Source organism: Python bivittatus, unplaced genomic scaffold, assembly GCF_059951505.1.
Source record: "Python bivittatus isolate LINGU-HERP-01145 unplaced genomic scaffold, Pbiv_v1 ctg000390_np1212, whole genome shotgun sequence".
Lineage (NCBI taxonomy): Eukaryota > Metazoa > Chordata > Lepidosauria > Squamata > Pythonidae > Python > Python bivittatus.
Genome location: NW_028277070.1, coordinates 321,969 through 337,139, shown reverse-complemented (window position 1 = coordinate 337,139; position 15,171 = coordinate 321,969). Strand labels below are relative to the sequence as shown.

The 15,171-nt window shown below is 50.1% G+C and overlaps 2 protein-coding genes across 6 annotated transcripts; both read right to left on the bottom strand.

Annotated features, from left to right (window-relative positions):
- Positions 1-35: 35 nt before the first annotated feature.
- On the bottom strand, positions 36-6,618 carry LOC103050281 (glutathione S-transferase theta-1-like). Of its 5 annotated transcripts, none has more exons than XM_025176902.2 (5): positions 4,541-6,439; positions 3,650-3,788; positions 1,975-2,125; positions 632-781; positions 36-536 (listed from the first exon to the last, which is right to left on the bottom strand). In XM_025176902.2, the coding sequence occupies exons 1-5, from the start codon at positions 4,797-4,799 to the stop codon at positions 336-338; spliced, it is 900 nt and encodes a 299-aa protein (XP_025032670.1). In that variant the 5' UTR covers positions 4,800-6,439; the 3' UTR covers positions 36-335. The 5 variants fall into 5 exon arrangements, with proteins under 5 accessions (XP_025032670.1, XP_025032669.1, XP_007444214.2 ...); XM_025176901.2 differs by having other exon boundaries at positions 175-536; positions 632-808; XM_007444152.4 differs by having other exon boundaries at positions 178-536; positions 632-808; positions 3,701-3,788.
- On the bottom strand, positions 6,580-14,083 carry LOC103050525 (glutathione S-transferase theta-1-like). Its single transcript, XM_088143717.1, has 6 exons — positions 13,821-14,083; positions 13,436-13,498; positions 11,699-11,774; positions 11,020-11,170; positions 7,747-7,923; positions 6,580-6,835 (listed from the first exon to the last, which is right to left on the bottom strand). Exons 1-6 carry the CDS (start codon positions 13,930-13,932, stop codon positions 6,635-6,637), a joined length of 780 nt encoding a protein of 259 aa, XP_087999843.1. The 5' UTR covers positions 13,933-14,083; the 3' UTR covers positions 6,580-6,634.
- Positions 14,084-15,171: the final 1,088 nt, after the last annotated feature.

Genomic DNA, 15,171 nt, shown 5'->3' with positions numbered 1-15,171 from the left:
ATTTGCAAAATTACCTGATTTCCTCTGACCCCAGGATTTGGGACCTTGTACAAAATCTAGAGTTGCACAGGGGAGGTGAGGGGCACAGTCACTCAGAAGGCCTCCGATGAAGATGGCAATATGTTTACTGCCAAGCAGACCGTAAATATTCCTGTGGGACCCCCCCTCCCCCCTCCCCTCCCCCCTCCCCTCCCCCCATTCTCTGTTTGAGGTGATCTGGGCAATATGGAAAGTGGCTTGTAGCACAATATCATGAGAAGCCAAACCTGCAACCCAGTGGTAGGATGCAAGGAAAGAGTGAATGGCAGACGGGGTGGGACCCCCGTTTACTTATTTTATTTAAGCAGCTTCAAGAGCATGGGCTTCATCTGTGCTTTCAGAGGAGGGTCAATAATGATGTTCTTCAGTTCTTGGGGATTCAGGATCCGGCTGTGTGCTTCCATGAAGAGGTCCTTCCCTAAAGTGACCTCCACCCTTTTGCGCCACTCTTGGAGTTTAGGCCGATCCTCGAAGACATCACAGCCAGCTCCCATGGGCTAGAGAGAGGCACAGGTGGTTAGTGGTACAGCTTTGGAAGATCCTGAATCTCCTCTCTGAGAGGGCTGCTGGGGTGGGGCAGGGTGGACCTTACTTGCATGAGGTCCACGATGGCCACCAGGTCAGCCAGGGAGATCTCTGTGCCAATGATGAACGGCTTGTCCTGCAGGAACTTGTCCTCCAGTTTCTGTACGGCAACGTTCAGTTCCTCCATTGTATCGTATAGCTTCTCTGGGGATACTTGCTGGCCCAGAAAGAGCGGGATCACCACCTGCCCCGCAGAAAAGGCACTGGCACAATTAACGTACAGAAGGGGAGAAGAGAGAAGGAGTGGGGCCCGGCTTTGCCCCAGGGAGGCTACTGTGAGGGCGTGTATCTACGAGGAGGAGGGCGATGTGGGAGATCGAGGCTGTCGGGAAGGGGGGGCGCATTCCAGGAGGGGGGAGGAGGCAAGAGACAATACAATCGGCAGGGGGAGTGTGGGAAGCGAAAGAGGTTCAGGATTGCCACTCCCCAATAGTACAGGTTTAGTTTGGCAAGATTCTGTCTATAAGGTTTAAGCAAATAAAGGGACTGGACTGGACTGTTTCATCGTTGTTCTTGGGCTGGGCCTGACAGCTACAGAGGCCGCTGGGATGGGGCTGGAGCTCCGTGGCAGATCCGGAGCCCTCATCCTGAGGAGGCTGTTGCCAGGTTGGCTGTTTGTGCCCCCCGTGTTGTCTGCTGCCAGGAGGGGTGCAGCAGGGATTGGCCCCCACTGCTCCAGTCCTTGTATAGGCACATCTGCACCAAACGGCCCCAAATGATCTGAGAGCCGAGGGTGACAGAGGGGAGAGGAAGTGGGTCGCTCTGGATACTGGCTGCTTATTCAGTTGAAGCCAGCACTAGCATGTCACCTCCCCCCCCAAAAAAGTTTGCCCTGCCTTGGTGTGGAGGCGGCCTGGAGGTGGTCTCTACCAGCAGAGCAGTGGAGTTTGGGGGGGCAATGCTGTGCCCCCGTTGAGGGCATAGCAGCTTGCTCTGTTCCCATGCAATACGAAAGGTCACGCCTGAGGTAGTGACCATTTCCTCCAAAAGAAGCAGGCCCCTGGCCATGGGCTTTATTATTTGAGTCTGCTTCTGGCCCGAATTGCCAGCTATTCCCGTGGCCCCAGTTTGAACCGGCTGGGGCTCTTGCAGCTCTCCAGAGCTGAGTGGCACATCCCTTCTGCCCTGCTGCCCTGGGGCTCCCTGACCTCTCCTCTGGGTGGGATCCCCCAGCTCCCCCGCTGGTTTCTGCCTCCCTCCCCTCCAGTGGATTCTGTGGGCAACATGGCGCCCACGCTGCACCCAATGGCGTTCCCTCCTCCTCCTCTTGGGACGTCGGAGTCTTGTTGGGAGGCCTGCGCAGTGGCCAGCCAGGTGCTTTGCAGCGCTGGTGAGCGGGGCTGGCCTCACCTTGAGCCAGAGGATTTTGGAAGCACTCGCCCGTATGGTGCTGCTCTCCCAGGCAAGGTACTCGTCCACCCGGGCTCGTTTCTTCATATCAGGCGGGTACCAGTAACTTGAAGTGTTGTATTTCCGTGTTAGGTAGAGAAGGATGGCTGTGCTAACAGGTAGAAGGCAAAAAGTCAAGACAGGAAAAAACCCTGCCCACTTTTGGGATGGACAGTTATTTAGAGGTCATCTAGCCCAACCTGCGACTCAGGGCAGGACCCAACAACCTCTCCAGCAAAGAAGAACTTGCCGCTTCAAGGGTCAGCCTGCTCTGCTGGCCAACGGCTCATTCCTCCTCCTCGGCTACCTGCCTTCTCCTTCCCTGTACTTTCAGCTCTGGGGGTCTTGTCCAGCCCCCCCCTCTCTCTGACAGCCCTTCAGATTTCTGCCATCATGTCTCCCCTCCATAGTCTTCTCTGCAGCGAAATGTCATCGTCCTCCCAGCCTTGCTTTCCAGACCCCTCCCTGTCCTGGCACCCTCCCCTGGGCTTGCTGACTCGACACCAGATCACAAAGCTGATCTGATCAGGGTTACCTGCGTCCTGCAGCCTGGCCTTTAGCCTTAGTGCAGCGACAGCACATTGCCGGCTCCTGCTTAATTTGTGGTTGGTGAGGATGCTTGGATGCCAAGCCAGGGCTCCCCCTTGTTATGCATGGCCCTCTCATTTTTCCTGTCCTGATGCAGAACTTGCCATTTCTCTGTGTTAAGTTCCATCCTGTCCTTTTCAGCCCAAATCTGTCCAGATTTTTGGAATCTCTTCCTTCTAAAGGTTTAGCCCCCCCCCCCAGCTGCTTTGTGTCATCTACAAACTCGGCCCCCTCAGCGGCCCTCCACTTGATTCTGCCCTCCAAGCTGAAGGAGAGCCATTGAGGAGACATTCAGTCTTCTTGGCCTGATTTTATGGTTTGGGGGGGGTTTCTCTTTGGGGAAGCTGGGTCAGTGTGAATCGCCCAGAGGGAAGAGACCAGAGCGTTTCATCTTTTTTCGCTCAAGTGGGGGTTTCCAGTCATGCCGTTCAGACACATTTCCAAAATGCGGCTGGCGTAGTGCCGCACCGTTTCTGCCTTGGTTGCTCTCCTGGCAACCGAGATCCCAGAGCTGGGTGGAAAAGGCCATTTGCTGCAACAACTGACCGGGCTGTGCAATGGCTGTCACTGCTGCCACGTGGGGCATCCTTCCCCACTCCCATGCATCTGAGCAGCCCAGCTCCTTGGAAGGAGCAAAAAGCCCCTTTGCGTGTCATGCTCTGCCAGAAAAGAAGGAAACCATGCTTCCATCCCATTGGCCTCTCTGTCTACCTTTCTGCTGACTGGAACCCTGTTAGTGTCACAGCCAGGAGAGCTTGCGGGAACCAGGCCTTCATGCCCCGAATCAGAGGGGAGCCTTTTATAGTTCTGACTTGCAAGCTACAGCTACAGGTGTCATTGTCACAAGCCCAGCTACACCCTCCAAGCCCGCAACTGGAAGGGACTTTCTATCCTAGCTGCTTTTCCACTGAGCCAATAATGCACGTGCATTCTTCTGGAGATTTGAAGACAACCAGCTCTGAATGTGAACGCTGCACCCATGCCGGTTTGGAAGAAGAGAGAGGAGCTGCTCGTTCTCGCTCCTAAGGCAAGAGCACCATTATAGCACCTGGGATGGCGGTGGGCTCCCCTCCCCGGCCATCTTCTCAGCAGTTCCCACCTCTCTTCTAGAATGAAATCTCCATCCTTCAGAACTGGCACTTTTCTTAGGATGTTCACTTTGTTAAATTCCTCACTGAATTGTTGCCCTAAAATCAATAAACCAGGTCAGCAAAAAAAAAAAACAGAAACAAAAACCAAAGCAAAATCAGCGCTTTATCTCCCCCCCCCCCCCCACTTTTAGCTGAGTTCAGCCTCCAAAACTTTAAGAGCTCCTGATTTCCACCAAATGACCGGAAACTGCTCAGGGCCAGACATGGGTGCCAGGAGGAGGGTGTCCCAGAGGCTCCGGGTGGGTTGAGGGTCTAAATCCCAGATGGGCCTCCCTCCCCAAAGCCTCCAGGCTCCCCAGTGGTACTGGTGGGATGGCCTGGGTGGGTGCCATGCTGGCCCACAGCAGGGGGCCTTCCTCTGTGGCCACAGCCTCAGCAGTGGCGTTTGCACTCAGGAGGATTCAGTGAAAAGTGTTGGCGTAAGAGGACCTCCAGTGGGTGCAAGGACCATTGTCCCATCTGAAATGGTCCAAGAGAGGCCTCTGAGAAGCTTGCATGTTGCCTCTGGAGGGGTGGCTTGGCTATTGTGGAGAAGGACAAGATTTTGCCTCCCTCAGCATCATAAAAGTACAAATCCTATTTCCCAAGCAATTGGAAGATGCCTACAGATGCCCTTCATGCCCCGCAGGTCACCTCTGAAGCTTCCTTGAGATGGGAAGTCTCAAGGGGGAATTGAGGCAGGGAGCTGCGATGTGTTGGGAAGGTTGGTGGAAAGAAAAGGGGGCACATCCATGGGATGGGGCAGGAGAAGATGGGAGGTACAGCTGAACCCCCCCCCCCCATCTTACCTTTCAGCATCTCAATGGCTTTCAGCATGAAAGGGATGTTGTTCTTTTTGGCAAAGATGTAGACTGCCCTGCAAGGCTGGGAAAGGAGGTCGAGGTAGAGCTCCAGTACCATGGCGAGGACCAGGCTGCAAGGTGGGCAGCACCAACGGAAACCTCTTCTCAGGCACCTGATTGGCCGGCGGAATAAGCGGTCAGGTGGCCAATCAGGCCAGGCCCTTGCCTTGGCCATGTGGTGAATGCTTGGACAGGCTGCGCCCATGGCTGATCCCCTGGGCTGAGCTCGCTCTCGCTGGGCATGGGAGAGGCTTGGGGGTTGGCATTCTTCCTCGTCCAGGCAGGCAGCGGGTGTCGGGCGGAGCCAGTGGATTTGGCAGCGGCGACCCCTGATCTGGGCCCTTCTGCTGCCAGGGAAGCTGGGCCACGTGCATAGCACAGGAGGGGTATGGTTGTCACTATCACAGTTTCCCCCAAGAAACAGGAAATCTTTGTAAGAAATTAACAATAGAAATTAAGGATTTACTGAAGCACTCGGGAGCCTGTGTTCTCCTAAAGTCAATTCCTCTCCAGCCATCAGTTTAAATGATGTTTTTAGTCAATAGCATGCTTAACTTGGTTGCTATGCTGACCTGTTTCTCTGGGTTCACATGATACACTAAACCAGAAAGTTTCAACTGAGGTTAAAACTAACCAAGCTCGGCATGCTGTGAAAATGAGTTAATTTAACTAACCTGTTAACGGTATTCCTCTGTGCTGTGTGAACACAGCTGTTTTGTCAGACGGAAGTTGTGGAAAACAACATTTGCCTGTTGGGCCAACCCAGGGAACAGTTTAACCACTACGGGCCACTCTGGGGGGTCAGTTTGGTTGCCCACCAAGACAGAAGCGCATGGAAGGAGGCAGCAACCATTTCATCAGAACAGACAGTGAGTAAGAAACACCTGCCCACATCAGCAGCCTTTTGCCTCCCAATATCTTGAAACATCCAATCTCTGCACATAAGTTCAGGTCAAGTGGAAAAACAAGCTGTGTTGGTGTTTTTCTGAGTGTTTTTCTGTGTGGTTGCAGGTCTGCTTGCTTTTGCATGACTTTGCCTCGCTCTTACAGCAAAGCTATCAATGCACAATGTGAAGAGGGGTTTTCATTATCAGCGGGGGCTTGTTGCAGAGCCCAACGCTACACAGAGCTGGGAGACAGGGACTGGCCCAAGGTCACCCAGCTGGCTTCCGTGCCTAAGCAGGACCAGCACCTGGATTTCCCTGCTCCTAGTCCACCATCTTAACCACTATGCTGCATCTTCAAGGAGAAACATGTGTAAGGGGAATTATCTGTTTACTTCTCTCTAAAGGTGACTACATGGACCAAGAAGTTGCTACCAAGCTGGAGTTGGCAAAGACGGTGGGAAAAATTGTGCTTGGTCTCTGCCATGTTATGACCTTCTTGACCCAGTTGAGGAGAGAGTAGACAGGCCCAGGCATGGGGAGAAGGCAGAGGGGCAGGAGGGCTCTAGAGACAACAACCCTCTCAGGACCCATTCTCCTTGGCATCCTATATGCGATGCCAGCCAGCTCCAAGCCTGGAGAAATGAAAGGAGGGGAGGAGAAGTGGGGGCCAGGGCCACCTTGGAAGGAGACTCAGTGACCCCTCCCCATTTTGTCTGGGGTGGGGCAAAAACTCCACTAGTCCGTGAGACTCCAGCTCCAGCCAGATTGCTTCTCTAGTCAGGGGCAGAGGAGAGACAGTTCCATGAGAAGAAGACTTGCTTCTCTTCCTCCCATTCCTCAGCCATACCTTTTTCTGGAGCTAGTTCAAAGGACCTCCCCTCGCTCGCAGGAGAGGGTCTTGTGATGTCATGGTCCGCCATAGCAGGATGCAGAGCCAATGTCAAGTTATCGGGAAGATTCCGGTTCATGTCCTTACTTAACCTTGGAGCTCATTAGATGACTGTGGGTCAGAGCCCAACTTACCTGATGGGGCTTTTGCGAGGATGGCCTCCTCCCTGTATGCTCCTACTGGTATAATGGAAAGGTTAACTAAACAAATCCAAAGATGGAAACATGATTAGCCACTACATTTTCTCTTTTGAATTTTTTAAATTCATTTCAGCATCTTTAACAAAACAGGGGCCAGCTGCTCCTTCAGCTGTGGATCAATCTGGATGGTGCTCAGTTTTCTAATGTTCAGGATCAATTCATGTGCTTGTAGGAAGAGCTCCTTTCCAACAACTTCTTCCATCCTGTTGCGCCACTCTGCCAGTTTGGGCCTGTCCTTAAAAATGTCACATCCTACGCCCACAGGCTGCAGAAAAATGGGATGAGATGTGGAGGTTGGCAAACAGCAGCATCAAATCATCTGGAGGAAGATCAGGGCCCCAATCTCACAGGGCAATCTCTCTTGGCCATCTAGCCTAAGCCACTGAAACTGCTCACACCCTACAGGCATCAGGCCCGGTCTCTGATCTTCCCAGGGTGCCTGTGCTGGTCCCTTCTTGTCACCAGGACTCACACCAGAGCTAATTCCAGAACACAAACATCTCCGGGTGTTGCTCTAAACTGGATGTCCTTTCCTGAAGGGGAACCTACCCCAAGGGCAGATGGTGGTGCCACCTCCATAAGTCAATGAGTGGAATGGGAAGAAGAAATAACCTTGAGGAACAGGAGGAAGAGCTGCTATCAAGACAATGGTCAGATAAAATAAATCTGAGTCCAGAATAGAACTATAATCAGAGCACGGGTCTTACACGAGATCCTTCCTAGTTCTCACGAAGGTGAAAGGAAGAAGGGGGGAAATGCATTCAGACTTGCAAAATTCTGTTATTGTAACCGTATAATAAGAGTAGTCTTAGCATGCATGACTTGGATTTCCTAGTCTGGTCTCCCTTGAAAGGCTGACCATGGGCTAGAAGGCAGAATCTATCCATTTGGGAAAAGCCAAATTACATCTTTGAGAGAAAGGACTCAGGAACTATGTATATAATCAGAGCAACCTGTTCATCAGCCTGTAGCTCATTGGCTCACCTACTGCCCTCCACCCCCATACCCGAGCCCTCTGGGCCTTTCCATGGGTCTAGCTTGTTGGTGAACTTCCTTTATCAGCCAAGCATTACGCTTCGGCCAACACCCAGCCCCATCTGCCACCCTCCAAGGATCATTGCTTTAGAGATGAATCAGATGCAGGTGAGAAAGGGGGCCCAGAGTCTCAAGGGTTACCTGCATGAGATCAACAACGGCCACCAGATCTGCAAGAGAGACTTCACTTCCCACCAGGAAAGGCTTGTCCTGGAGAAACAACTCCTCAAACTGATCCAAGGAGGCAGCCAGCCCATCCATGACCTCTTGCAGTTTCTCTGGAGAGAGTGGCTGGCCCGTGAAGAGAGGGATCAGCACCTGCAGGACAGGGAGGCAGACCTGTTGACCTCTCCATGAAAAGCTGCCCAGACTCACTGGAGGTCGTGCCCAGGAAGGCGAGGACTGGGTCACTCAGCGAGGGGGATAAAGGGAAGGATCAGAGAATCCTCAGGCCTGCTCAGTTTAAAAACAAAACATCCTTTAATTTCACCTAGATGTGGAGGAGTCTAAGCTGGTAGCGACTGACAGAAAAGGACAGTCCACAGAAACTGGGACTGAGCGCACAGTAGCAAATTCCATGTCAGAGACATTTGGAAATGAATCCAAACAACTGAAATGAAACTGCCATCTTGCAATGCCTTTCCGTTATTCTATGGAGTGTCCTCATGTGGAATATGCTTCAGTTAATAGCAAATAACATATACAGTGGTACCTTGGGATACGAACTTAATCCGTTCCGTGACTCTGGTTGCAACTCGAGTTGGTCTCAAGTCGAGGTAAAGTTTCCCATAGAGTTCAATGTAAATCCGGTTAATCCGTTCCACCCTCCGAATTTGGTCGCAACCCGAGGTGAATTTCCCCATAGGGTTCAATGTAAATCCAGTTAATCCGTTCCGCCCTCCGCCCGAATTTGGTTGCAACCCAAGGCAATTTTCTCTTCAGAGCCTGACTCCCGCCAAGCCTGCTCTGCATTTTCTTTGAAGCCATGCTAACACGCACACCAAAAACCTTCGCAAAACACCGCAAAACACACCACAAGCCTCACCAAATGTCTCCTTGCTACCGCAACCTCGCCCACAGGAAGCCACGACCGTGTGGCAGCAGGGAAAGTGGCCGCGGATCCGGTTCGTAAGTCGAGGTGAGTTCATAACCCGAGGTAAAATTTCCCTGCCGAAGCTGGTCGTAACCCGAAATGTTCGTTAGTAGAGGCGTTCGTATCCCGAGGTACCACTGTACAGTCATAACACTTGGCACACAGTGCAACAGCAACACATCAGACGGGATGTCATAAACCTGGAAAAGTGCTGATGTGGGCAACCAAAATGATCAAGGACTGGGGACAGAAAGTAAGAAATGGGGACATGAGATAAACATTGAGTAGCGTGTGGGATTTTTTAAAATAATACTCCCTTCTCTTTTCATACAAAGTCTTGTTTCCTTTCTTTTTCTTTTTCCCTTTTGCCTGGATGGTTCTGCTTTCTTTCCTGAGAAGGTTAAACTTTCATCTGGCAGGGCAAAGTGAAGCCCCCTGACACAGCCACGACTGGGTGCTCAGTACCTACGAACTGAAGGAAGAAGGCTTCTGATCCTCTGCAGCGGCTTTGTTTTCTGTGCCAGAAACGTGCTCCTCCCTTGCTGCTTTTGCTTTGGGTTTGGAAAGTAAACATGGTCACTCCTTCTGTGGCTGCAACTCACTTATGTCTGTCTATACAAGAACTGTGTCTAAATTACCTTTGGACTCTGTGGTATTTTAAGTAAGAAAAAGAAGAGAGAAACTCTGTTCTTACTTGCCCTTGAGTAAATAAATTGCCTTCATGGGCAGCTGTACATCTGGTGTTTTTTGCCTTAACAGTAGCAAAAGTAACCCATCAAGCTGAATAAGGGGAGACTCAGGACAGATGAAAGGAGGTGATTTTTCAATTTGCATATGAACTATGGAATTTGTTCTCCCAAGACACAATGATGGAAACCAGACTGGACAGCGTTTGAAAGAGCATCGAAAGAGTCATTATAGCTCTGATGCAGCTGTAGCAGAGACCATTTGCACAGCCACCTGGATGCCTCTTCCCTGAACACCAAAATTCACCAACCTCTGGAGCTCCTGTGGAGCAGCTCTGCCAGCCGCCCGCTAGAGCTTTAGGACAGCTGGCTCCCCTTAACAGGCACACTTGCCTTGCTTCTTGGGCAATAGGTGCTCCAGCATGATGGCCCCAGAGCAGAGGTGATTTTCAAATGAGCAGAGGTGAACTGTGGAGCCTTGCTCACAGCAGCTGGCTGAACTGCTATGTCATTGCCAAGGAGGCTAATTCAAAAAGAAGGGGTAACCTGTGTGTCGGGTCCCCATGGCCTTGGTAAACCTAGAGTTGTAGTGGCCTTTGGAAGGCCATCCAGCCTTTGCTCCTTGGACATTCCTGTGGTGGTTGTCTCAGTGTCTCAGTGTCTCAGTGAGGAGAAAGATCTTGGCAGTGGCCACAAAGATGGAGCACTTTGGAAGTGAGTGTCCCAAATTGTTGTGTTCCTCTGAAGATGGATGGATGGATTATCAACCTTGGCCTCCTCCCTTTTCAAAATAGTGGGATCCTAGGAAGGATCTACTGAGGGGCCTTCTTTGGGTGAGAAACTACTGTGGTTGCAGGTGCTGACACATGACCGTAAGCCATATGGCAGCATGTAGTAACATAAATATGGGAGAAGTGGAGAATGTTGGAAAATGTCATCTATTTAGCTATCTAAAGCATTGTGAATTTCCACTGTTGCCCTCTTAATCTTTTTGTTTGTTTTTTTCTGTTTTACCAAAAAGGCTCCATTAACTCTATTTGCATTGCCACATTTATTCAGGAATGTAGATGCAAAAAATAGTTAATCACTGCTTTGGATCCTAGTATGTGTGTAGCAAATAATTTCAGAATGAGATAAAATATAAATCACTCCTTTCCCAGGAACACTAGCTTCCTAAGAATATTTATTTTTCTTTTAAAAATCAACCTTTCCTTTGTGGTAAACCATACTCTGCATCAAACTGTTATGGTGGGTTTTTTAAAAAAAATCCTTTCTTTTCTTTCCTTGAATAGCATCGCATCCCTCTGTGGGGCTAAAAGGAAGACAGCTGCCTCCATCTCATTTACAGAAAGATGGGAGGGGATCTGTCTCCGCATCCACCCAGTGAAGGCTTGGAAAGCACTCCTGCCCACCAGTCCTTTAGCTGGAAATGCACGGCAGCTGCAGTCTCTCAAAAGAGTGGTTGTAAAAGCAGTTTGGGGAAAAAGTGAAGTATTGGGCACCATGAAGAAAGATTGGAGGTTTCAGCTGATGGGGATAGATCTTAAATCTTCTAGTATTTTCATGCATGACTGGAACAAGCTGAGGCTTCCCAAATCTCTACAGATCAAACAGAATCCCCCTGAAATCCCTCACCTTAATCCACATTGTCTTGGGAGCATTGGATCGAATGCTAGCCTGATGCCATGACAGGTATTCATCCACCTTTGCTCGTTTCTGTATGTCAGATGGGTACCAGTGATCTGGGGTGTTGTACTTGCGACTCAGGTACAGAAGGATGGCCGTGCTGACCATGGATTCATGGAAGCCAAAGGAATCAAGTAGGAGGACAGGATCACAAAAGGAAGAGAGGTGTTAGTTTCTACAGGAGAGGAGCTGGTGAGCAAACACAACAGAGTAGCTGCCTTAATCAAAACACTTCAAAATCAGGATTGTCAAGGGTGAAACAACTGAGACAACCAAAACCATTTTGGGTTTTCAGTTGCCCATCTGGTCTACTAAAGTTCTGTGGCCCATTTCATGTAACATGAGGTACCGCAGAGAGGTCCTCCTGGTACCGCTCCATTTCTGAGGGACTCCCACCCTCCCCGGTGTCCAGTCAAACTTAGGACTGAATAACTTGTTATCTGGTGTCATTTGGGATAAACAAGAAGAGAGATTTCCAGAATTAACATCTAAAGCTGTAACTCTATTATGTCCCTGACCCCAAACCTCTAGTTGCTTCCAGCTCCTTAGTTCCCTGCTGTGCATCCTCTGACCATTTCCTACAAACACAACTTTAGACAAAGAGAAATTAGGGGAAAGCTCTCCTTACCCTTCTGCCAAGATGAAAGTCTCATCCTTCAAGATAGGAACTTTCTTCACCCTCGTGCTCACCTTGCTCTGTGAACCTTGAAGTCAACCCAGCACATTTCACAATTAGGCCTGAGAGAGGGCTAAGAGCAGAGAAACCAGCCACCTCCTTTCCTTGCTAGTTCTGTCTGGAGTTGAGAGCAGGAATCTGGTGGCCAACCCCTCCTTCTACATGTCTTCTCTGAATTATAGCTAGAAAGATGGCTTGCTAAAAAGTTGCACATTAAGTGTTCCATGCCTCTTTGGGTTTATAGAATGAGAACTGTATGACCTCTGCATTCTGCAGTTGAAATTGTCTAGAAAGTTATAAATGCTGCCAGAAAATCTCAGAATTAAAGATTCTTCCAGCAAGTCTGCTATGGATCAGAAATGGATCTGGTGCAACTTTTTCTCCACCCAAGTAAGCAGATGAACAGAGATCACATGGTAGCTATGAACCTGCAATGTCTAAGTTACAAATGTGAGTACAGTATTTCAGGCTGTTGGGGTTCACAGCTACCCACAGAATAATGCTTTTCATGGCCCACAGAGCAGGACATGAAGCAGGAAGGTTTGTTCTGGGAATGTAAGCATGTGGGAAAATACCAGAATGAAGGCCCCATAAGAGAAAATTCCATATGAACTAGTTGAGGCATTGGCACCCAAGTGGAGAAATAGGGCTGAGAAGAGGGGTCAATCTGATCAAACTTGTTGGAAATTATAGGGTAGATAGGTATTCTGAAGCCATCATGTAGAACAATGTGCAGGTGTGGTGGGGGTGTCCCGCCTCAACCCTTCTGGAACCCGAGCCTGACTTTGAGTGGGCACGTATGTAAGATAGGAATGAGGAAATCACTGAAGGGTTTACTTCAGAAAATGAATAACAAACGTTGTAAACCTGCATTTATTTCTGTGCGTCTCTAATCTCTAAAGAAATAACAGGTAGCAACGGAAGCTTGATAAAGATCCTTTTTATAACCCTCCCTGCGACAAGGGATCCACAGTGCCCTGGACTGGGATTGGTTACATTAACGCTGCACTGAATAAGACACCCAAAGGGGTTTCGAAAAGCCACGGAGGCAAAGTACAAGAACCAGGTATGTTATCTTATCTTACGGAGAACCGCATCCAATTCTGGCACACAAAAACGCTTTCTGCAACCTAAGAAGCCCTTTGGACTCTTTCTAGCTGTATTTGCACAGCAAATAGGAAACCTAGAGAAGTTGGGGGCAGGCATTTATTGACATCCCTCTTTTCTTTTTTTTAATGTCTACCCTCCTTTCATCAGGGTGTCATCAGCAGCACTGTTGGGACATGCCAAGTGCACCTGAAGCCCTGAAGGGAGACATCTGGGGAGGAAAACCGTTGCAGTCTTACTCCAGCAGCTGCTGGTAGGAAGACGCTGCCCGGTTCCTCGCCGTTAAGGCAACTTCACAGGTGAAGTTTCCTGCCAACATTACACTTCCTGAGCAGGTGCTCAACAGTTAGTATGAAACCGAAGAGTCACCATGTTCCCCCCAAAAAGTGGGAGCTTAGCAGAGGAGCCAGGAGGTGTCCTAGTTCATAATTCTGCCTGGTGTCCAACTGAAATTCATTCCACCTCCTCTGGAAAAAACCCGAAAGTGCCATCCCCCTCACACACACACGCACAGACCATACCTCAGTCTTCCATCCTAGAAGTGGAAATTGGTGCCTCACATAAAGCATGAGCTTTTCTTACCTGATGGGGGTGTTGCCCCCCCTTCGGCATTTGGTCCAGGTACCTTGGTTCCCAGGATAGAATCTGGCAAGAGGAAGGCACTAGCATAACCAAAGGCTTCCAATGCAAGAGCGCTCTAAAAAAAGCCCCCCCCCCCGTTTGGCCCCCTGCAGCTCAGGCTGCTCTAGTGTCACCATCTGGGAAAGCCAACCATCAGGTACCATATGCCAGTCCTCCTGTTTCTGAAGGGCCCCAACAGAATCTACCAACAAGCAAGGCAAAGAGCACCCAACTGTTGTCGAAAGAGAGCTGAGTGGTCACCCTGAAGGAGGCTCCCCAGCCTCCATTTCTCTAGCAGAGAAAGGACCCTCCCCACACTTGTGTATGTGCGGTGCTCCCCCCTCACCTCTGAAGAGCTCCACATTTTTTAGCTCAAAGGGAATGTTGTTCTTCTTGGCAAAGATGTAGACAGCCCGGCAGGGTTGGGACAGAAGGTCCAGGTAGAGTTCCAGCACCATTCTTATGTCGACTGGATGGAGGGGCCGAGCACTAGGAAGCGAAGCAAGTTCTCAGCATGGTCTGCTTCAATTAAAGGCACTCCCGGAAGGGAAAACAGGGCAAAGAGCTGAAAACGGGAGCCAGCCCAGACAAGGTTCCACCCTCAGGGGCAGGACAGGAGCTTCTGTTTCCTTTTTGAAAAAGCAAAGCAAAGACCAAAAATTATTGGGGAGGATGGGGGAATAACCTTCAATAGCAGGGCCAATGAGAAGCAAGTATGGGGAAAGCAAGCCCACAATGACCCGTTGTGCCAGCACAGCAAACAGGTTAAGAACTGGGAGGTCACCTCTAGTGAATGTGACGATAGATTTCTTGGTTGTCCCAAATATCTTTATGTGCAGCGCTGTTCAGAAGTGCCAGCATTTGCTGAGGGCTCCATTTGCCTGGAAGATCACTGGAGACTCTGTAGGCCCTCACAGATAGATGGGGGTCCACAGCAGTAACAACCCAGCATGTATCTGCACTAAGGGAGCCCTCAGTATTGCGGAGCTTACTGTGAAGAGAGCAACAGGCCTCTCAGAGCTTTGTCTAGAGAGTCCCTGTTAATTTCAGCAACTCCATGGAATCAAGGATGGAAAGAATTACTGCAGGTCACAGAGGGTCTTTCACCTCTTTGGCTTCCTGGCTGGCTGAGCGTTTTGAACATTTATTCAGGAGGCTGAGGGGCCCTGCTCTGAGCTGGCCATCCTATAGCCTGAGGGGTTTGGGGTTTCCAAGGTGCACCCAAAGATCTTTCCCCCCCATCTGATGCAGATCCTTGCTAAATCTCTCAAAGAGCTTGAGAGGCATGATTCAGAAAAGTAGGAGCGGTGGGCAATATTCATCATGGCTCTGGTTAGTGACTCTACCATTTGGCTTGTGAATTTGGATTCCTTCCTCACCTTGAATTAACCCCACAGGATGCTGTTTTTCCTTGCAGAGGTTAGATAGGTTGGTGGCCTAGGGGAGCAGCATTGTCTCCATGGTGGCAAGAGGGAAGAGGAGCAGACTCGAAGTGGGTGGGGACAGGGCTCTGCAGCCCCTCTTGCAACTTGGCCAGACAAGCTCAGCAGGTGGAACTTTGGACCAATCAGCAGAAGCCTGGAATCCCCATTGCCATAGGGTTAGGGTTAGGGCTAGGGCTAGGGCTAGAGTTAGTTCTAGCCACCACATTTCCAGTCTATGAGCAGCTTACAAGTAATAATACAAAAATTAAAATA